The following is a 24,435-nucleotide window of genomic DNA, read 5'->3' on the forward strand; positions in this document are numbered from 1 at the left end:
TAACTCAACTTCGTTTCTTCTTATGGCTGAGTAATATTCCATTGTATATATGTGCCACATCTTCTTTATCCATTCATCTGTCAATGGACACTTAGGTTGCTTCCATGTCCTGGCTATTGTAAATAGTGCTGCAATGAACATTGTGGTACATGACTCTTTTTGAATTATGGTTTCCTCAGGGTATATGCCCAGTAGTGGGATTGCTGGGTCGTATGGTAATTCTATTTTTAGTTTTCTAAGGAACCTCCATACTGTTCTCCATAGTGGCTGTATCAAATTACATTCCCACCAACAGTGTATGAGGGTGCCCTTTTCTCCACACCCTCTCCAGCATTTATTGTAGAGAGATGCAAATCAAAACTACAATGAGGTGTCACCTCACACCAGCCGGACAGGGCTGCATCCTAATGAGTGGTGGCTACTAGGTGAATAGGAAGAATGGTGGAGAAGTGAGGGGAGGACAGGCTGTGAAGAGATAGACCCATTCACAGGGGAAATGAGGCAGCTTTGTAGTCACTGTAGCATAAAGAGAAAGGCAGAGGGTGGTGACAGATGAGGCCGTGCGGCGGGCAGGGACCGCTGGAGGGACCTGCACGTGGTGCTTAGAAGATTGCACTACACTCAGTGGTCAAAGAAGAACGAGATCCTTGAAATGGTTTATGCAGAGCTGTGATCAGATAAGATTTCAGTCCTCGGTGGCAGTGGGAGTATGAATTTAAGGAGGACAAGGCATTTGGTGGTTAGTCCAGGTGGGAGACTTTGAGGACATAAACCAGGACAGTATTGTAGGAATGGAGACGAGGGGGCAAAATCGAGAACCATTTGTGATGTAAAGTCAGCAGGACCCATTATAACCATAGTGGAGGGAGAGGAAGGCCCTAGGATGATTCTTATGTATCTGCCTTATGTGACCGGGTGACCGATTTCACAGTCTACTTAGGCAGTACAGGAAGAGACAGAATATAGGGAGTTCCTTTTTGCTTTTATCTTCAGCACATTGAACTCTTTAATGTGCTATGACATATTTTGCGTTAAAGCTACTGAATGGTTAGCACAGATATCTGGATGACTAGAAGTATTTCAACATCAGTTTTCAGCACTAACCTTGTCTCCTCTTGGAAGCACAGGTGACTCTGCTGTTCCTACAAAACCCTCTGCATTCATCTGTCATAACTCTTCCACTGGGTTGTAATCCTTGAATTTTTCTTTTTTAACTCTGTAGTCTCAGACCAGTGTTTGGTCCGTAACCTCTCCATACGTGTGAGTGAATGAGTGAAGAAGTGAGTGGATAGATTATTTTTTAAAGTCATGTTACTATTTGATGATCAGGAAACGTTTCTATTTGGCTTGTTGTCATTCTGATTCTTCTGTTTCAACTCCTAGCACCTTCTACCGGAAGAATCGCAAGCAGTGGCACGTTCACAGGAGCGGTGGCGTCAGCCAACTTGGCCGAAAGGCAGCCCCAGCCCAGGGACGAGGACACCTTGGTGCAACGGGCCGAGCACATCCCCGCAGGGAAGCGAACGCCGATGTGTGCCCGGTGCAACCAGCTCATCAGGTTGGTTATTTGATTGTAAATGTTTCTTCAAAGGACTTCATACCAATATGGATTTTTTTTTTTAATATTCTAAAAGATCAGAAATTTTATTAGTGAAAATATTCTTGCTGTATTTCTATATAATAGTATTGAAGTAGACACATATGTAGATACACACTTTTGTTAGAATCTATTTTAATAAAAAGTAATTCTGGGCTCTGTGAAAATAAAACTAGAGATACCAATTTAGTCAGTTATTAATTCCTATCAGAACTAAGGGAAAATAATGATTAATGTGGCTTTTCAGAGACTAATAAAATATTAAGACTCAAAGGGACCCCGAAGAACTTCATTACTTCACAAATTATAAAAGTGAGGACTTTCATTTAGATGAAAAGTAATAACTAATGATGTAAAAAAATAAAGAACTTTGAGTCCTTGAGAAAAGAAGATTGGATTTTCAAATACTTAAGCTCTAAAAGATATAATTACCTTCGGATCTATTCATAAATGCTTTACATTTTAGATTGGGTCATAATCTGCTTCTTTAAAATATTTTTTATCCCAGTGTATTTTATTGTTTCTTTAATTCCGATAAGCAGAAAAGGCTAAAAGTAAGCTCTTAAGTGAGTGTATTACACTGGCACTTATAAACCTCAGCATTTCTGAACAAGTGGCTTTTAAAATGTTATGAGGTTTAGGTGTGAATGTTAACGCAGGGATCCCACCACAGGACCCTGTTGCCTCTGTGAGTTGTCTTGTTGGCAGTAACAGATGATTACTTGAAATGACGGCTCAAGCTCTCTCCTCGTTTTTAATTTACCCCGTTTTGTAATAGGTGAAACAACAGCGCCTCTAAAGCTGAAAAAGGTTAAGACTTACTTGCATTTTCCCCTCCTCTCTTACATAATTATTGCTTAGGTTAATGTTTCTAGTTACTACTTAAAATGGAGCCCAGAGAGTCTCAATATCTTATTTAAGAACCAAATATAAATATTCTCCTGAATTCACTACTAAATAATAAATGTGTCAAGAACATAGCACAGAGTACATGATTTTTTAAAAAATAGCTTTTGCCTTTTAAAGGTAGTCTGTGTTCATTGTGACATTTCCAAAATATAGAAAAACAGAAAGCAAAAATAAAAAGTTCATACATAATTCCACATCCCAAGGTAACCACTACTAGTATTTTAGTTCACACTTTTAAAACACACACACATAAGGACAGATGTTGTTTTACAGAAATGGAATCATGATATTTTGTAAGCTGTTATTTTTCCCTGAGTTTGTGTTTTCCGCAGCGAGCACCTGCTGTATAAGAACTAGCCAGCAGCCGTGGCAGGAGTAATAATGGTTATGGGGAGAAGGGGAAAATCAGTAGAGGCTTCCAAAGTCTAGCACAGCATCCGACACACAAAAGGCATTCAGGGAATGTTTGACCTGCACAGATCATACATGACTCTAGACCCACTCATCCTTCAGGTCATAGTATCAATTTGGTTAGAGACATTTTTTAAAAAGTACTACTCTAGGGTCTTAACAGAAATATTTAAACTATTATAGAATCTAGTGTGGGACTGCTTTGTCTCAATAAATAAAGCAATGTTTTTAATTACTCACTCTATATAGGGTTATGTTTTTAAGGTTAGTATTAATAAAAATAAGTTTTGACTTGTAACATTGTTTCTGTAAGTTATGGTACTTTGGTTACGGAGACTGGTATGTGGGGATAGTATAGTCTGGAGAAAAACACCCTTTGTGGAGACAGCAGTCACTGCTGTTTGTGTCCTGTTGTAATAAGCAAGTGATTACTGGATGGATTAACAAAATGTCAAACCGTATCAGTTTCTGACTCTTGTTTTCTGATTACAAAATTCTGTGGTATCCTACTATCACCACTGCCAGCACATCTGAAAAACTTAGTATGGAGAATATATGAAGATCAAAATAGAAATTACATTCCCCACCCCTAACTGCCATGGTTTCAGTTTTTAATGCTAGCCTAGGATATAATTTTAATGCACAGTCTTCTGCCAAGTAAAATAAATATTATGTTAAAATCATGAATGGCCACCACTTATTGCCCCCCTCATCTGTTAAATTTTATACTACTCTGGATTATCTCAGCACTTGTTATCAGTTAAGCATTAGAGCTTCATTTACTGGGGAAGTTAACAGGAACAGGTATTAGCTCATGTCAAGATCCTATAACAGTAATTAACATAGCACATTTGCTTGGTGCTCAAATGCTAAAGCAGCTTGAATAGATTGTGGTCAGTTCAGAGAGCTAGTCAAAGCATAATTCTAGTTCTTGGCCTCGGTGTCAGTATCGCTTACCAAAGCAAGGAGGCGTTAGGTCAAGTGACATTCTCTTGGACACCTGTTTTAAAAACAAGCTGCAGTTGTAGGCTTGATACTTTCAATATAGAATATTGTAACCTGGCAGAGCCTGAGAAGTTTAAGATTATTTTATAATTTATATTATTGTTTTGTTTTCCACAGTGTAGTTTACATTATTTGTTTATAATTTATATTGTTTTATATTTATTTTCTAAATGTTTCAAATTTTCAAAAATATTTTTAAGTAAAGGCAAACTAAGGCAAATTTTATGTTTTATTTTATTTTATTTTTTAGAAGAGTTCATTGTTTTTGGAAAATCTCAGAAACCTGGATCACTGAATGTTAGTACTGAACTGATTATCGCTTATTGAACATATTTTTAGCTTAAAACTCCATAGCTCATTTTATTTTCATCTAATGTTTATAATTCTTTGGTTTATTTGAATCTTGAAAAGATTATGGATGTTTTGCCTAAATTGTATTATTTAGGCAATACTTTGATTAGTTAGTTGCCTTTTACAGATGGATAGAATGTTACATTTTAGGAAATTCTACTGAAGCTCTGATTAAATTGCTCTAGAACATTTCCAATCCGTTTATGATAGAAGTACCATTTCTTTGACTCATACTCATGAACAGACTGACTGTTTGGCTGATATAATAGGGAAACAGAAGATCAGGCTACTAATATAGCCAAAGCCATATTTAGTTTCTCTGGTAGAATGGGCTTATGAAAACACTAGCTTATTTCTGAACTGTTAACATCTAGTGGCATTAAAATCCACTTGTATTACATGAAGTTAAATGGACCATTCACATTTAGCTTCTTAGCATTTTGGTGAAAGAAGTAAGGGATTCATGGTGCTTGATTTCTTCTTTGATATGAAATGCTTAAAAAAAAAAAAATAGCCACAATTGTATTATCCTGTCTTTGCCTACAGTCCAGCACCGGAACAATCACATTCAGACAACTCATTGTTTATTCCAGTGACAGAGAAAATTTTAACATTATTGATTTATTTCCTGCTCACTTATTTTCAAACTTTTCTCATAAGGAGGGCCATCTCAGTTACTCCAGGAAGAAGCCAGCAGAGTTTTTTGCCTGTCTCACCATCCAGTTCTATCTCTGAGCACTCCATTATTAATAGGTTTTATTTATTTTCCCTTCTGGTTAAGATTTTACTTGAAAATAAAAGGCTTCTTGGCTTAATGTGTTAGTCCTTCCATTTAAAGAAACAGCCAGAGACATAGACCAAGATTTATGAGCAAGGCATAGACCAAGATTTCAGATCTACTGTAGTGAAAAATTGGAAAGAACAAAATGTTCAGCATCTATATGATGTAATATTATGGTGCCATTAAGATGCCGTTTTTGGATAATAATTGTTTAATGTATTCTTAGCATATGCCAAATACTGTGTTAAGAATTTTAACTGAATTCTCATTAAATTCTTATAACCTTGTAAGACAGTTATTATAATTGCCTAATTTCACAGATGAGAAAACTGAGGCACAGAAAAGTTACATATTTGCTGAAGTTACCTAGATAGTAAATGTAAAACCTGCATTTGAGCTCAGATCTTACTGTAAATTATATTCATGCTTTTAACTTCCACTACTTAGGAAAAAGTTATAGTATTAAGATAAAAAAAAGAACTATAGAACTCTAAATAAAATATGATTCTAACTTTGTGTAAAGAAAATACATACCAAGATATATAAATATATAATATATATAAATACTGTGACTGTATATACATGTAATCATATATACTACTATATTAAATCAGGAAAAAAAACAGCTTAAGCAGACCTGTCATAACTTGAGTGTGGCAAGGTACTCTTCTTCTTCATGTTAGAGTGGGAAAGTGAGAAAGGAGAAAGTAATAGATAGGCTGAACAGTTACAGGTTCTTTCCTCGCCACCAAATGACTTTGTACCCCATACATGCATTCCTAGACTCATAGAGATGACCGAGGGGATGAGAGGTTTACTTTTCCAGTTTCTCGTCTAACTGTAGACGAGACTATAGGATGACTATATTTCTATTTCTCGTAGAAATATAGCCATCCTATAAGCAGTGCTCATTGAGTATTTTATGTGCCACCTCCTTTAAATACCAGTGATACAGAAATCAAAGACATACTTACTCCCTTCCCTTAAGGAAGTTACTGTTATAGACTGAATGGTGTCCCCCCAAAATTCATATGTTGAAATCCTAACCCCCAATATCTCACTCTGACTTTATCTGGAGGTAGGGTCCTTAAGAGGTAAAATGAGGTCATTAGGGTGGGCTCTAATCCAGTATGACTGGTGTCCTTTTAAGAAGAGATTAGGACACACACACATACAGAGGGAAGACCAGGTGAAGGTGACCATCTACAAGCCAAAGAGAGAGGCCTTAGAAGAGTTTAACCCTGGCAACATCTTGGTCTTAGACTTCTAACCTCCAAAACTGTGAAAAAGTTAATTCCTGTTGTTTAAGCCATCCCATCTGTGGCACTTTGTTAAGGCAGTTCTAGCAAATTAATACTGTTACACTCTGGTAAAAAATACAGACAAGCAAATCAACAGCCATATCAATGTGGTAAGTCTAATAAAGATACCTCCAGAATCCTGTTGGTGCAAAGAGGAGATATGGGGATTATCTAGCTTCAACAACCAATTACTTTTATTTGAAAGAAATTGCAAGCAATAAAGTTCAATAGTCTACTCATAAAATGATACTTTTATACAACAAATATCCATCGAAAACTATAAAGTGTTAGCTAATGCTAAGGTGGGTAATCATATTGCAATACATAAATGTATCAAACCAACACATGGTGCACCTTACATTTACACAGTGTTATATGTCAATTACATCTCAATTTCTTTTAATATATTAAAAAAAGAAAACTTAAGTGCAAGTTGCCAAACTAGCACCATAGTATATAAATAAGAGGCAGTCCCTGATTTCATGTATTTTATCATCTGATAAGGAAGCCAGAGTCCTGACATAGATAACCATAATGCAGTAATATAAGTGTCATGAGCAGTACGTAGTACCCTTACGGTAATATAAGTAATATATATGTACTGCCCTTATAGCCATAGTAAGGAGTCCTGAATCATGGTACTGAGCAAAAGTCATGAGATATCTATAGGGCTCTAAATTGTCATAGTTGTAAAGTTCAAAAATTAATCTTGCCTCAGGAAAATCTTTAATAATGGGAATTCATTTTGGTGATTTCAATGCTTATATACATATGGATCTGGTATAATATGTCACATCTTCTGCTTGAGTGATCCCTGTAGCCAACTATCAGATTCCATATTTATTTTTGCGCATGTGAGTTATTTTTTATGTGGCTTTGTTTTTAACTTTTGTTAATTAACTTTTGATTTTTTTTAACTTTCTTTTTTTGTTTTTAACTTCTTTTGATGCAGTTCACTTTTGGTTAAATAAAAAATTTTAATCTGTAGTGGCTGGGCCCTGGAGGATTCCAGCTGTCCAGTTCATGATCCACGTCATCTCAGAGAAGTTGGCTAACTCCTCTGATGTTTTCTCCATCTATTTATAGAGTTAAGTTCTATCAGTGAGGGTTACTGTTAAGAATTAAGTAACAAAGGGAAGCAAGAAGTAAGCCTTTGGATCAACAGTGCTGTATGTTACCTTTGAAAGTTAAGAGAGTAAATCCTAAGAGTTCTCATCAACCAGGAAAAATTTTCTTTCTATTTCTTTAATTTTGTATCTGTATGAGAATGGTGGATGTTCAATAAACCTATTGTGGTAATCAAAAAAAAAGAAGAAGAAGAAGAAGAAGTAAGCGTTTGATTTTCAACCTAAATCCCTATTAGCTGTGCCTGTTGAAATTTGCACTTCTTTTCACCTTTCTAACTAAGCTGTTCTTTTCCTCTGAATTATTCCCTTAGCATCCTTCCCTACCTTTCCTTCCATTACTAATAATTTTTTGGGGGGGCATCTATCTCACAGAAGATGAACAGGGTGAAAAGTTCCACGCCATAGCTCGTCTCTCTCAGCCAATCCGTGCTTCAGCTCTCTCCCCTTCCTTCACTTGTCAGCCAGCAGGGATTTAGGGAGGTTCACCGGTGCAGAGGACTTGGAGAGGGAGCTGAGTACTTCATTCCACTGTGTAGTTATTCAAGCCTGCCGTTCCAGTTCCCAGACGGAAACCCGATCCTACCTGGGACAAGAAGAACGTATCCTGTTAATCCTGTGTTAATGAATTTGTTAGATTAGTCTCTGCTGACACGGACAAGACAGGACTCTGTTATATGTGAGATTTTATTGTTTATACATAACTTCCGTGGCATTGATGGGGAAGGTGCTCTCTCAGCTCAGCCGAGGGGTATCTGCCCAGAGCCTGTTTATGTAAGAAAGGAGGTCTGGCAGGAGCACAGGTCACTGTCGGCTCACTGTTTAAAGGTGCAGAGGGAGTTTCTTTACTGTCGTTAAGATTGTTCACTATTCAAATTTGATAAAGAAACTTAAGTAAATACCTTAAAATACCCTTTCAGTGGGTTATTTATTTATTTATTTATTTATAGTGGACTCTATCCCAGAAAGCTATCGAAAAGACTTTTTAAGAATATATGAAATATAAGAAAACCTTCTAAATTACAAAAGGGAGCAAAAGAAGAATGAAAATCATGGATGGGACTATTAAAAATGAAGACTGGAGAAAAATTTGTCATTGTGTCTGGACAGTAGTGACATGTATACTTGCCTATGGTTAGACTGAATTTGGCTGTAAGCCTTCTAGCAGCTGACAAAAAAAAAGAAAATTAATTTTGCAAATTACTGTTCAGTGAGATTAAAAAAAAAAATCTCTTCCTCAGAAAAAGCAAAACCGTTCTTGTTACAAAAAACCTGAAAGGAACTTCTCGCGGGAATCCGTGTAAAAATGGCCATGTGTGATCTCACAAACAGCACTCTCGACAGCAGCTTCCAGAAAGAGCAGGGGTGGATTTCGTGGAGCTGTTGCCTTTCAGAAGTGTCAGCGCAGACTGACGGTGTCGCACTTGGCACCCATCATTAAAGGAGTTCTCCTGTGGGACAGGCCAGGCCCCGTCTGCTCCGATTCACGGAACAGGGCTCTCTGAGTTGATCTCAACACATATTTTAGAAAGTCTAGAAAATGCAGTCAGCTGTTCTTAAATGTCTTTTTTTTTTTCTCAGATGAAGTTTGTTAAATATTTGGTAGCACTGATGGCATGTTTCAAGAGGAAAACTCTTTCTTCCAAGTGCATACTAACACGCTTTAACAGAAAGTGGAAATGGGGATTGAATTGACTTCTTCTGCAAACTGAAGAGTCAGTCAATAAGGATACTGGCCGCAGGGGCTATCCGCCCTTCTGGATGAGCTGAAGATGTGCCCTGATAGATTCACCCTAGTAAATAGTTTAGAATCTGCTTTAATGTCCAGGCAGATCATAGCCTGAAACCCTAAAGTTCTACCATACTCTGCCTATGGTCACAGTAAATTTAGCCTGGCAGATTTTTCAGGCATACATAATGAGATACCTACCTGGTGGAAAAGCTAAGTGCACTCCTAAAACTTTGTCTGGCTTTGAGCATTGTGACTCTGGCTTATCTTTGAAGGTAAACTACTTGCCAGGTATATACTGAGAAAATGAAATGAAGTCTTGAGTAGAACTTTTGTTTATAAACCAGTTACAAGTTGAGGGACAGCCTACCAAAAGCAACATATTTGGTTACAGAATAAGTGATCTGTAGCCCTTTTTTTTTTCCTGTCAGGAATTAGTTAACAAAGGCATTCCTTGTTAGTGGTAACAAAAATGGTACCCTAAAGTTTAAAAATAATAAACTACTTTTCTCAAATGTTAAGAGAGTTGCATGCACTAGCTTATACAAAATGGCATCATATTAGTAATAAGAAACAAGTTAACAAAAAGTAGGTAAAAAATACCCTCTTATCCCCACAGAACACATTTTAATCATTCATCAAGGACCTTTCTACTTACCTGACTCTTGCAGAATTAGGTGCTGGTTCTGAGAAAACAACAGTGTGTTTGCAAAGAAATTCCCAACGGAAGATAGTTACTGAATACCAAGGTTTCTGTTATTGTCAAAGGCTAAAAAATGTTTCGACTTTGTGATGCTTGTTACTGTGACTTTTCCCACTAGTTATATCCTATGCTTCCTAAGAATTAGTTACCCTGTGGTTACTCAGTGATGATAATTGATGGTAGTGTGATCAGAGACAGAATATCATTTGACTAGAGCAGTGTAATAGAAAGCAGGAAATTCAGCTTCTGGCCTTCATTCAATCCGCGATTTTACGATACATGTCATACCTTGTGAACATTCTCTATCTCAGCTTCTCCATCTGTTAAACTGAGTTCATAATAACTGCCCTGGTCTGTCTCACAGGAATGTTGCATGGACAAATTAGATAAGTGTAAAAGTGCCTTGGAGGTAAAGCCACTCTGTGAATAAAAATTAGTGTGATGTAGCTACTGAAAAGTATGTCGCAGAGGCTAGAAAGATTAATCTCCGCAGGCTTCATGACTAGATAAAGCTTCATAATGGATTCCTGTCAAGCAAACTAAACCCATCTTATCAGTTCATGGCTGTATAGTATTTAATGGAAAAAAATCACTTTACAAACATTTCGTACCTTGATACAAATGTGCATTAAAAATCAGTCATGCTTGAATTAAATAAAACCTTTCTAAGTAGCTTCAAACCATCTCTAATACCCAGTTGATAATTTCTGTAGTCATTTTGGAGGGGGAGGATTTGGTGTGTTTCACAAAGTTGAGAAATAAGTATAAGAAACAATGTATGGGGAAGAGAAATTGACTAGAATGTTTTTTCCTGTAATAATTGTTACTGTTTTTAAGAGGCTGACATTACCAAACAGAGCTTTTTTTCCTTTTGTTTATTTTATGGAAATTTCAAACTCTCATTTCTGCCTAGCCCATATATTTTTTTTCCTGGTTACTTCATTTTCTGTCACAGTTAATATTCTCAGTCGTAATCATGACGCACTCACTCATTGCAGCTCAGAAAACCTAACTACCAAATCCCTTGAATACAGAAAACCAGGGGGCAGAGATGGCCTTTCTTGAAGGAATCCCTTCAGGGCTTATTCCTCCCGCCTGCCTGTTCTTTTCACTTCAATGTGCAGAGTTCCTAGGTAAATTTCCAGCACCCTTGAGAAGGAGAATTGAGCAAGTATTTAATTGTTTGGACATTGCCAACAAGAGGTCCTCTTCAGGCTAACTAGAAACCTTTATTCCTAAGCCAACTTGATCTCTTTTCTTTTGGCAGGGGGCCATTCCTAGTGGCACTGGGGAAATCTTGGCACCCAGAAGAATTTAACTGTGCTCACTGCAAAAACACGATGGCCTACATTGGATTTGTAGAGGAACAGGGGGCCCTGTATTGTGAGCTCTGCTATGAGAAATTCTTTGCTCCTGAATGTGGCCGATGCCAGAGGAAGATCCTCGGAGTAAGTATTGGAAACCTTTTCACTCTGAGTGAGTTTTAAAGCAGAACAGTTTTTTGGTATGAAACCCTTCTGTCTTTTTTACTTTCTATTTTCTTCTTGCTTGATCCCCTCTCTGCTTTCATCACTATTTATTTTTGTAAAACAAAACTAAATAGACCTCTGTAGAAGTATATCAGACTCATGGGGTTAAGTTGTCTTTGGTTTTGTCTTACTGAGTACTGGCTTGTCTGGTGAAAGTCTAGCCACTGTGGGGAAAAAATAATTTACTGTGGGTGTGCTACCTCAACAGGACCCTGTTTGCTCAGGAATGAAGAGGTCGCACAGGACCACACACATCTGAGTTCTCAGAATTGACACCTTCACTGTTTTAAATTAAATTCCATCGCTTTTATAAGAGCAGCACTTCCCCATTTGTCAGGGTTCAAGCTCAGGGCACAGATCTCATGAAATATATAAAACATGAGGCTTATAAATGATATATTTTTCTTGAACGCATATAATGTTTAAAAATATAACCTCAGTTTTATGAGAGTATACATGTGATAGAAAAATAAGCAAGCCACACCTTTTTATTTTTAACAAGAAGGGAGTAATTTAGGATTCAGATACATAATAAATAATGATGAATTAATGAATTTCCTACTCTGGAATGCCCAATTTGCAGTTGTGAAGTAAGGGTAAGGCATTTCCTATGGGTGACCAGGAGTTGAAATTTTACTTTAGAAGCAGCCAAGGTGCCTGGACTCATACGAAACTCATACAACTCATGCAAAATTTGGAAATCACATTGCTGAGTTCTAATATGCTCAATATGAAAATACAATAATGAAACTGTAATTCATACCAATTGAGAGAAAAGCTAGTATGAATTATTGAGTAACCTTAATTTTAGAATACATCTTTAAATGGGTCTAAAACTTTGAAGACACTTTAAAATTATAAATATACTCCTGGAATATTTCTATATTATTAATTTGTACAATATGTGAAGAGGAAAAGAGGAGAGTGATTCAGGCTGTACCTTTACAAATGACAAATAATTAATAAGTAGGATACATTAATACTGTTTTAGTATATAAATGTATTCCATGAGTTCTAGAATGATTAATAAAGTCAAGTAAGAGTCTTAGCACCAAATGAGGTTCTAGGAAATGGAAATTTTAAACTCATTGCTTCAGACATGGGCCAGAACTTCACTAAAGGGACAGATTTTCTGGATTGTGTTTTAGTTTGATAACCTATTAAAGAAGGGATAGTAATCTGTCTCAAGGATAGAAAGTTGAATAGATATTAGAAGCCTTGGGAAATGATTTGGTTGAATGTCCACTTGTACATGTTCATGGTGATCTCTTTGGATATAAATAACTGCCGTTTCTTCCCATAGCCCTTCAGTAGTGAAATATGGCATTTTCTATGGCCAATAACTTATCTATATCATTTTATTTTGTCTTTTATTTTGACAATATTTTTTATTAGAAAAGAAAATATTTCACTCTGCAACAATTAGAAAATACAAAACATGTAAAGAATAAAATTAAAATGATCTATATATTTACCAGTCCCAGATAACCTTAGGATGTGTTTTCTTCCAGTTTGCTCCTTATGAGTAATTCATTTACAAAATTATAACCATACTTTATGTATAGCCTCCTCCTTTTTGTGATAAATGTTGTGGAAAGAGTAAATTCCTGTATTGTTAACTATTCTTCAAAAATGATTTTTAATGACTCCATCTCGTTCTGTCAATTCAAAGAAACAATTCCTTGCCAAACCAACTCCCCAGAACTTCTTTTACTAATTAAAATCTGGCCCAAGTCTTTGATACTTGGTATATGTAACCACAGGACTATTGCTGACTAGAATCCATGCTTTATGGTTCAAATTTTAGACACTCATATGGATGTGTGCTTAGTACAGTCATAGCTGATTTCCAAGATCCTAAACATGTGTTAAACATGATTGGGTTACACTGATTAAGTTGTTGCTTCCATTGTGCGATACAGTGTAGGCTTGTTTTAGTTTTTAAGTGTTTTGCCATTCCTCCATGACATTTTCAAGATAATACTGTGAAATCTTTACAAGTTAATGTTTCCTGACACCCTTTCAGGGAAAGCAGAATGTAGTGTAGCAAACACTTATGAAATGCTTACTTGGATTCACCACATTTATAATGTTTAAATAACACTAATCATTCTTTAAGTAAGTTTATTGATGTGTATTTGTGAAAATGCATATTTTATATGATGCATCAGTTTAGATGATTTGTGAGTCTGTCCTTCAATATCTCTAGTTCATTAGATGAGAAGCTTAGGCAAAGACAAAGCATGTGTGTCTACTTTGGGTCAGTTTAAAAGGACTGTATTGGTACAGCTAGTAGAATAATCATAATCTTTCTTTACATCCATTTCCTTTCTATAACAGGAAGTCATCAATGCTTTGAAACAAACTTGGCATGTTTCCTGTTTTGTGTGTGTGGCCTGTGGAAAACCTATTCGTAATAATGTTTTTCACCTGGAGGACGGTGAGCCCTACTGTGAGACTGGTAAGATCCTAAAGCCAGGAGTTTCTTAAGTTTTGAATGAAGACAAAGCATTATCCCTTATAGTGCTATAAAGCTGAAAGGAAATATTAGGCAAAATAGTTTTGCTGGATGTTCTAGGAGCGCTTAATGTTACTTTGAATATATAGCAAAAGAACTATGTAAGATTTGTACGTCACTTGGTCAGAACATATTCCCAGCTTCATTAAGAGAAATGACCATGTAAGCAATTTAGAAAACTATTATTCTTGAATCCCAAATAACTTCTGGATATAAATCCTACCAAATCGTGTCGCTTAAAGCCACCTCTTACACTCCACTAGTGAACTTTTAGTGGTTATAAAAATGAGAAATATTCAACTTTTGAATATAGTAGTGATATGCTCTTGAAGACCACTACTTTGACAACAAATTGGAAATCCTTTGTTACTTTTACTGAATGGGAGGGTAATTGTGGTTTGGACTGCTCCCTTGGTTAAGATTATTATTATTTTTTTTTTATAAATTTATTTATTTATTTAATTTTGGCTGTGTTGGGTCTTCGTTTCTGTGCGAGGGCTTTCTCTAGTTGCGGCGAGCGGGGGCCACTCTTCATCGCGGTGCGCGGGTCTCTCACTATCGCGGCCTCTCTTGTTGCGGAGCACAGGCTCCAGACGCGCAGGCTCAGTAGTTGTGGCTCACGGGCCCAGTTGCTCCGCGGCATGTGGGATCTTCCCAGACCAGGGCTCGAACCCGTGTCCCCTGCATTAGCAGGCAGATTCTTAACCACTGCGCCACCAGGGAAGCCCCAAGGTTATTTTTTAAAAAACAGGCTCTAAAGACCAGTCTACGACATTTGTCCTATTACCTAAACTCTGAACACTTCCTTTTCCTTCCCAGAGGCTATAAGTGAGCTTTCTTAGCACTTATTTATTAATATTATCCTTACTTAGATGTTACGACTCCACATACATGTTTCAAAAAATAAAATATTTTTCCTTTATTATGCCTCCACTCAGTACCCCTGCATTGCCACTCTGGGGTTTTAGTGTTGTTCTACCTTGCAGTTCAAAGGGTGGTGCTGGACAAAGGGAATAGTCCGTGGTAGTCAAGTTAAAGAAGCAGTCAGCTTCTAATTTGAGGCTGGTCAACATGACTTGACCCTTCTTTGCCCAGTCTAATTAGTAAATTCTAACAGTTCTACCCCCAGTGGATATGGAATTCATTCATTTCTCTCACCTCCACTGTCCCCACTAAATCCAGTTCACCCTCATTCTTTGCCTGGGCATTATAATTGCCAGCCAGAATGGTGTATCTTCTTCCCCCCCACCCTCAGATAGCTACGGTAATACTTGCGTGAATGTGAATCAGCTTGTGCTTGACACCCTTATGGCTTCCACTAGAGTAAAAACTATACTCCTCCCTAGGGCCAGCGTTGCCAACCTCATCTCCTCCACCTGATTTTCTGTCACTGGATTCTAGCCATACCCGGCCCCTTGGTTGTTTGTGAACCTGCTGGTTACTTCCGGCCTCAGGGCTTTTGTACTTGCTATTTCTTCTGACTGGAATGTCCTTCCCCAGCTTTTCTGTGGTGATTTCTCCCCCCCTTTTTTTCAAGTCACAGCACAACTGTTTTCTCCTCAGGGAAGCCTTTCCTAACCCCCTCTAGAGTGTAATATTATACACCTCCCCCAATTATTCTTTATCGCATCACTCTTTTCTTTCCTTTATGGTCTTTATCACAATCTGAAGTTGTTTATTATCATTTATTTTTAAAATATAATAAAGGACGACATCCTGCTCCCGGTGAGACTGTAAGCCCCATGAGGTGAACAACCCCGTCTGTCTTCTCCCCTGTGCCCCCAGCCAGTGCCTAGAACAGCGCCTGGCGCACAGTGGGGCTCTGTGGGTGCGTGTTGAACAGCTGGCACTGAGCAGTATTGGGGATTGCTGGAAAGGTGGCTCACGCCGCGGGTGGTAGCCTACTTTCTCCTCCAGCCCAGGTGGGATTGGAAGTGTCCAGAGTCACAGAGTGAACCATGAGTGAACACACATAGTAAGAGCAGCTGCAGAAAAGAAAAGAAAATTGCCAGTAAGTTCTAATGTAGTGATAATACAGAGACATCTTGTCAAAACTGCTTTCTTCAGAAGGAAGATATTAATATTTTATGACTCTAATCTGTGTCAAGTAAGAGGTGTTCTCTGGCTAAGGATTTTCTGCATGAAGTCATAAAATGGAAAAGAAAATATGGCAAAAGAAATAGTGGCTAATATTGTTGTGATACAGTCCAGCCAGAAACTCAGTCACAGCATTCATTCATGGAGGTTTCCTGTGACTTGTTTTTCTTCCTTACCAAGTCAGATGTGCTATGAAATTTGCTAATATCAGGTATTTCTTCTTCATTTATGTTCATTGGTCTTACTGTTACTAGTCACTGGAAGTTCTCTTATATTTTATTGAAACAATCATGTCTGTTGATAACTTATCAGAGAACAGTGCTCTTCTTCATGCATATCTGGGCACTCAGGAAGTTGGACAGACCTGAGGAGTATTATATGGAAGAATATAATAGAGGATGTTAAGCTGCGTATATAACGTTTACCAAGGGTAACCTGAAATATACTACGCGTGTATCTCAAGTCAAATTTTACGACATCTGAAAATTTTCCAGTTACTAGTAACTTTATCTTCATCATCTCATTTAATTCCCATTTTGCTGCTCTTTTCTAAAACCTATCATTCTAAAGCTTTGTCATGTTTAAATTGTGTCTACCCCTACTCCTGCCCCAATACAGATTATTATGCCCTCTTTGGCACTATATGCCATGGATGTGAGTTTCCGATAGAAGCTGGTGACATGTTCCTGGAAGCTCTGGCCTACACCTGGCACGACACTTGCTTTGTATGCTCAGTAAGTAAACTCTTGTTTCCGAATTGAAGGAGCATGGTATGGCCGGTTCTAGCCTAAGCACTAAATGGAAATAACGGTTTTTATATCTTTCAGTACTTCAAACCTAGAAATATTTTTACAGTGATTTTGAAAATTGTTTATGAAAATTTTCAGTACTTTTTGAAATTGTTTGGCACAGAATATGATGTTTACCCCTTTAGAGAAAATCCTATTTTTGATACATTTTTGTTTATAAGGAGAAGCTATATATTTCTTAAAAAAATAAGAGCCTTTTACTTTTTTTAAACTAGGTTTTATTGGAGTGTTTTTAGTAATTTATGAAAACATAGGTACTTCTTAAAATAGAAGTAAACTGTTATAAAAATCTATTAACTGACTTAACACAAAGTAAACTGTATGTTGATCCATTTCCTTCCTTAGTAATAGTCTATGGATGTTCTTTTCTTTTTGAGACTATAATTAACTTGTAGTAACATATTTACCTCTTTCATTTGATATTTTAATATTTTTGGTTTTATTTTTAATGATGAGTATAGATTCAGAGATTAACATGAACCTAAGATATATATTTTTTAAATTTAGAAGTAAATATCTAATAAAGTATTCTGTTCAGATGTTTGTTTTTTAAAATTATATTTAATATTTCTAATAGTTTTTAATACCCATTGTAGGAAGGGGAAAAAGGCTTGTTAGTTGAAGTCAAATAATTTCCTCAAACATTACCATTGAACCCTGTCTTGTTTTACCTCATCCATCTCTTAGATTTCATAAAATCTATAAGAAGCAACAACTTTTAGCAGATTTGCCTCCTCCTATTTATTCTCTGGTAGATCTGCTCGGGAGCATTAAAATTAACAAAGACAGTAGGAAAAATAAGAAGACACAAGTGTGAATAGTTAACTTACGACATAACTTCCAGCAGCCAGATATTGACTAGGGTTTTCATTTTAAGAAACAAAGAAATGAATTAAAAAGAACTGTCAGGTATTCTGTGACTGTATATTTAGGGGCTTGGGAATGTGTGGCAAAGCAACTGTGCTGGGTTTTTTGGGTTGCTTCTCTGAATGCTTTGTTTCTCTACAACAGGAGGCAAATTTAAAACATTGACTAGACTCTGAGAATAGAAATTATATTTAACGTGACCTATTTATGTGTTAATTTTTTCACTAGGGCCAAGTAGTCATTCCCAATAGAGAAAAATAATGATCAGTGAGTTTAAATAAATTAGAATGCATTCCAGGAAAAAGTCATTCTTCATTGCTTTTGAAAGATTCCATGGACTATAATAGTAATTGTGAAATGTTAGGGGGTCTAACACAACCAACTAAAGTGCTTTGTCGTGTTATCCATTGGGTAAAAAAAAATCATTTTCCCCTTGTTAGGCGTACTTGATAAAATAATGATATTCTCACAAATAGTGCTTCTTTTTCAGGTATGTTGTGAAAGTTTGGAAGGTCAGACCTTTTTCTCCAAGAAGGACAAGCCACTTTGCAAGAAACATGCTCACTCTGTGAATTTTTGAAAGTCAACAGTCCAGGGGAAGAGGAAGAAATTTGAAGAGAAAGAGGAGAATTTAAATCACCGATTAAGTTTTAGATTTAATATTTATATGGAGTTTTGAAAAATAATAGTGGCCCTGAAGGGATAAATTCCAAGCTTTGAAAACCAAGTCTATGAGGAAATATCTGGCTTCATAAAGTAAAGAGACAGTTTGGTGTTTTTTTTTTTTTTTTTCCTGCATTTTCTGCCCATAAAACAACTTTTATAAAAACCAGTTTCCTGGTTGACTCTTAAATTCATCTTAGAATAAATCAGTGAAGAATTAAATTTTAGAATAAAAACCTTCAACTTCTATGCTGAAATAATTATACCTTCTTTCCTTACTAGGTAGTTGTGAGTAAATCTATAAAAGGCAATAAAAATGCCTTACACTTAATTAATAAGTGAAGCATTGTGTTTTTTTTAAAAAATAGTGTTTATCTTTAAAACAGTAAATAGGAGTTTAAACAGAATTTTATCAGTAGTAGGTGTCAGCGTTTTTTAAACTGTATACTTTTTTTTTTTGTCTTTACAGTTGATCATTCCAGTAGGAAAGGCCAATGAGATTTTGATCAAAATGTGTCATGCCCAAAAGAGATGTTATATTTTTCTCTGATCCCCTCCACCCCAAAAAAGCTACCATATAGCTTATAAACTTTAACTTTTTGCCTTTTATTAAAATATGACCATTTCTATTCATTGTGTATGTTTCACCACCTATATTAGTCAAACTATTTTTTTTCCCTTCCCCATACTGAGGTAAAGAGCTTGTTGAATAACTTTGGACTCTGAAAGTTTTCTCTGTCTTTAAAGAGAATAAATAGAAAAGAATGCGGTTGGGAATTATGGTAAATCAGAGGATTAGATCAGAAAATTTTTAAAATTCCCCCTTTTTGGACAATGAATCAGATCAGTTTCAGAGTTATACTACTGACTGATGAAGGTTTGAAATTTCTCTTTGCAGAATAATTTTTTTCTTTAGTTCTACATTGGAAAAATAAAAGATTGGCTTAAAGATGTGATAAAAATTTAGATTTTTTTTTTCTTTTGGTAGTTCTTTCTCAATAATAAACGAACCACTTCCAAATGTAATCATGAAGTTTGGGATTCACAGAGGTTTGATAGTATAGAGAGGAATGTGATTAATTATTCAGACCAGCCTTTCTTTGTTTTTTTCATTTTAGGGAAAAAATTATGTAGATACCACGGGAAGACAGAGAAGCAATTGTGGTAAAATTGTGGATCCTATTGATATTTGAGAAAAGGGATTATGGCATTTGATAGTTTTATTTTTTCTTTGTTACCAAAATGGACAAAAGCCCATGATCACATTGAGTTATCTTTTAAGTTTGTTTGGGGAAGGGTGCCTTTATAGTTGAGACTGAGCCCCAAGCCCTGCCTGTCCCATCAGTCACTTGCGACTTCACTTCCATTGTGTGCATGTTTGTTAGAGAGGGGGGTTTTACGCTATAATATTTGTTTAACCTCCCTAAGAACTTTTCAAGGTATCTGTCCTGAAAGCTGCTAATTTATTGTCTAGCAGACTTATATGCAGATAATAATTAACTGGGGATAAAAGAATGAGAAGGGTGACACAAAGTAGCAAACTAAATGGTTCACCAATAGCAACCCCAAACTACTTCCTCACCGTGCATCTGTAGGGAGGCAGGAAGTTTTCTGTTGTTTGTTTTCTAAAAGCTGGAACTGAATTGTGCGCTATTTCCCATTGCTGCTGAAACCACCTGTAGAAGACATGCCGGCTCTGTGCATTGTCACGTTACCTTAGTGTCAGTCCTTTGCTTTACACAACATAAAGTAAGTTGGTGGTTTTGTTTCGGTGTGGTAGAGATTTGTTGTTGTTGTTGTTATTTAGTTTTGCCTTTACAGATTATATGCCAAGATAGTATTTGATAAGTCAGTGGCATTGGAATGGCATTTGGGTATTTCCTTCAAAGAATTTTATTTGATCTGGATTTCTTATAAAGTTATCTTACATTAAGCATTTCATTTTTATTACACTTTTTCTTTCTGCATATTATTCATGGAGCATAATGTTGCATTTCTCTAAATTTTATCCCTAAAAGGATAACGTCGCTTCCTAACTTAACATTTTGTCTTTGTGCTTTGTCCTTCTCTTCTGTGGCAAAGCCTTCTTCTGTCTATTCCTAAAACAGTTAATCCTGTGAAATAAATATTGATTATAACCCAGAAGAATCTCTGTATTTTACAGTGGGGAGTGCCATATTTAATACACCAGCATTAATCTTTTAATAACTGGCAGAGAGCACTTTAATCTTCTGGTGAGCTCCCTGAATATTTATTTTTCTGATTATAAATATTCCATGTCAGTAGCATTTTTTTAATTATTACCTCTTTATTGTAGAGCATTACTTTTAGTCTCTCTAGATGTATATTTTGGAATGTTGTGCTTAGGATAATACAGATTAAGATCACAGTACATGACTCTAAAGCATCCCCTGCTTGAATTCCCCAGTTTCCAGATGTTAGTGATCGGTTCAAATGTACAGCATTTCTACAGGGACGGAATGTTGCTCACTGAAGTAGCAGCCTAAAAATAATGCCCTCTGCATATGCTTGTAGCATTCGTATTTCCTATTGATTCAGATACAGTTAGAGTCTAAAACTAAAACCTGATCATTTGGTCACTGTATGAAGACAAGTAGAAATAAGAGTTTAATCTTCAAAATATTAGTTCAGCGTTATGTTTAAAAATCATCTATACAAAAAGGCATTCGTGGTACCATTTTCAAGGACCACTTTTATAGAAAATAATTCCTCTTCCCTGTTCAGGTGTGAATCTAGAGTTATATTAACATTTTTGTGATATTTGGAGTTTAGTCATTCCTATTGAAAGGAGAAGCTTTTCAGACATAAGGGAAGGGAAAACACACTGAATAATTTTACACAAATTTAATGTGGCTTCATTTTGTCCCCCATCACCCCCCCAAATGTTTTAAGGTTTTGGGTTTGGATTTTCAATGTGTCATTTGCCTTATGTGTTAACCTCTATCTGCTGTTTCTTTACATTTTGCAATTTGTATATGTCTGTACTGTTTTGCTTTTGGATACATTTTCTAATTAAAAACCACATGAGAAATATAATCAGTATAGTAATACCTTAATGTGCACACACAGTAAATAAATGGCTACAGTGATGTAGACAGGCTTTCCTGGTTTTTCTTTTTGGGTGGCAAGTGGTTTCCATTAAGTCATGGGAAAAAAATCATGTCCACAGGATAGGCTGAGATGTGATAATTCTCAGGAGAATTCCTCTTTTATGGTATTTGCCTATCAAAATGTCCCAGAAACAATATGTTTGAAAATACTGTCACTTTTATTCTATTTTATTCCATATTTATGCTCTGCATGTGGCATGTGCACAATAAATGGTTGTGAATAGATAAGTAAGCTCTAATTGTCTTTCTTTTAAAAATATTTATTGCTGAAATCATTTATTGGAGTAACCTGTCCTATCAAGCATTATATTGTACCATATATCATATTCAAACAACATCAGTCGTCATCTGCATTTTCATGTCTTTCATTGACCAGGGTACGTTACTTCATTTTTAACTCATCCTGATCTCATTAGCTAATTTTTCTGTAACTAGGTAGGCTCACCTATTCCTTGTTTGTTCATTGCTTTCAGATTTTTTTCCAACTGTGTAAATTTGAGAGGAATGTTTCTGTTGCAGGCTGTATATTGGAATAAAAGACAAATTCAAGTGTATTTGCTCACAGTATATGAAACTCCAGAAGCCAAACTTATAGGAACATCAAGTCTGCGTCTGACATTTTAATAGCTGCTGTTTGGTTTCTATCAATCACGTCATTGCACATTAAAATGCACCGACAAAATAAGAGATCTGTCATTTCTTCGTTAAGAAACAGTAATCCAGTACAAGATTTATAGGCTTAAGACTCAACAGTGTGTGTTCACAATAAATCCCCATTCAGTGCTCAAACCAGAACAAGCCTCCCTGTCATTCAATGTTTCTGGTCAAAATGTCCCCCATGTAAGATTATCAAAGGTTTTCTTACAGAACTACATATAAAATCTTTTTTGCCAGCACAAGCTTAATTTAGGTTGGTGGTTTCCGTTTCTGAGTCCTCTCAGACAAGATCTTGGTTATATCAGAAACACATAGGACCTGATGTATTATTAGCAGGCCTGGTGTTAATTAGGGAGAATTACCAGAAATAGTTTGCTTTGTGGGAATTTATTACAGAATCACACTTGACTGATGGCAGGATAGGAGTTGCTGAGAGAGAGCAGCTCCTACTCATAACCACTCATTAATAAGGTGCCAAAATTCCACAGAGGAGTTTTCATCCCCAGTGTGGGAGCCACCCAGGGAAAGTGGTTCCTTTGCAGTATTTAAAATTTTAAAGAGGAAAGGGGCTAGGACACATGGCTACCCAACAGAAATCTCAGACTGATACGGTTTTGTGTTGTATTTATGAATGAGAGCATTTAACTCAGGAAACACCAAGTCCAGAAGTTTGTGAAAGAATCCCTTTCCCTCCAAAAGTCAAAGTAGCCTGTATGTTTATCATACTAAGCAGATACGGATAGTATTTGGTGGCAAGTGTCTGATCCCCTCAACTGTTATGAAGAATAGATTGTCTGTGGTATTATATTACTGAACTTTTTAGTCCATGATTTAGAAGCTGACTGAGTAGGTAGCAAGATTGCATCAGTGATTAATAGGAAAGGCGTGGCTTCCACACCTTAAACACAGAGCTGGGGAAAAGCAAGGTGTGTTTAGTGATTGGCACTCATGGCAAAACACTGGAGGAGCCCTATTAAATGAAAGTTTGCCAAGAAGGAATTTTTTTTCCTGTGTCTGTAACTATGTTAATCATATACAAGAAAGCTTGGAACCGTTGCTTAGTGTAAAAGAAGAAAACATTTCCATGTGAGAAAAGCACTGATCACTGACTTCGGGAAAAAATAAAACAATTGCGAATTCACAGAGAGTATCATTTGTCAATTTCTCCTGCGCTCCCAAGGAAAATGACTTCTGTGCTAGCTCCATGAATTGACTGACATGGTCTCTAATGCGTCCATGTTCCAAAGGACAAAGTTTCTGTTTAATAATTGGGTTCAAATTTGTTTTTCAGCTTCATGTTCTAAATTGTCACATTTGCTAAATTCAAATATACTTGTTTTTTTAAATTTTTTTCTTTCCTTTTCCCTTTTTTCCTTTTGCTTGTAAAGCACACAAAGCTGGTGCTATTCTGTGCACTTACTCAAAAATAATGTTGTTTGTTTAAGGTATTTTAGTAGTCTGTAGTATTCTTTAGAGGTGTCTTTTGAGAACTCTAAAGGGTAACCTTGGGCTGACAGAGAGGACCCAAGGAAGGACAACTTTAGAAGGAGGTCCCCTTCCCATGGCCGGAGGTCAGACCTTGTTGAAAAAAGTGTGGTTGCAGCTCACGATGACACAGAAGTTCTCTGGACCAGAGCTGGTCCTCAGTTGCCCAGAACTAGGAAACAGCCCTCCGAATACAGGTAAGCTAAGACCGGTAGGTAGGTGTGCAAAGGGCATCGGGGTACTGCTGGGGGCACGAGGCCTGGAACAGGCAGTATCCACGTCGAGGGGGCTTTGGCAAGGCGGTCACCAGGCCCAGGCCAGGGACGTGAGGTCATTGAGGGACCGTGCACGCTGGACACACAGCTGAGGCAGAGCTCCAGCAGACGTTCCCACACACCTGCACCGTGACTGAACCCTGCCGCTGGAGCAAGACAAAGCCAAATGCAGCGCCCGGAGCCGGGAGGAGAAGCCCCTGAGTTCTGCACCGTTCCTTCAGCTTCCTTGGCTGACACTGTGCTCGCTGTACAGGAGAAATGGTTGAAGAGTCTGGTGCAGCATCACGGAGCAGGTACTGAGGGTGAGTTTGGAACTGAAAATCAGTAAGCTGTTAATTGGCATGTCTGGGTGCAAAATAAAACTTCAGATTCTCAGCTAAATTGAAACCTCCATTATCCAGAACATCAATGCCTATTCTTGATGAAGTGGAAAGTAGAACAAGAAATTCTTCTAACTTCTCTCTTTATTGTCAAAATTCTCTGATAATTAATA

General features: G+C 36.8%; 1 protein-coding gene across 12 annotated transcripts in view; it reads left to right on the plus strand.

Moving 5' to 3' along the window:
* The window catches only part of PDLIM5 (PDZ and LIM domain 5), a 211,591-nt gene extending 189,838 nt beyond the window's left edge, over window positions 1-21,753 (plus strand). For all 12 annotated transcript variants that reach the window (XM_082391703.1, XM_082391697.1, XM_082391706.1 and 9 more), the window contains 5 exons: window positions 1,384-1,558; window positions 11,179-11,359; window positions 13,781-13,901; window positions 16,674-16,789; window positions 18,222-21,753. In XM_082391703.1, coding sequence (XP_082247829.1) covers window positions 1,384-1,558; window positions 11,179-11,359; window positions 13,781-13,901; window positions 16,674-16,789; window positions 18,222-18,311 — 683 coding nt within the window. In that variant the 3' untranslated portion in view covers window positions 18,312-21,753. The remainder of the gene's footprint in view (window positions 1-1,383; window positions 1,559-11,178; window positions 11,360-13,780; window positions 13,902-16,673; window positions 16,790-18,221) is intronic.
* Window positions 21,754-24,435: the final 2,682 nt, after the last annotated feature.

Source organism: Balaenoptera borealis (genome assembly GCF_965194805.1).
Source record: "Balaenoptera borealis genome assembly, chromosome: 4".
NCBI lineage: Eukaryota > Metazoa > Chordata > Mammalia > Artiodactyla > Balaenopteridae > Balaenoptera > Balaenoptera borealis.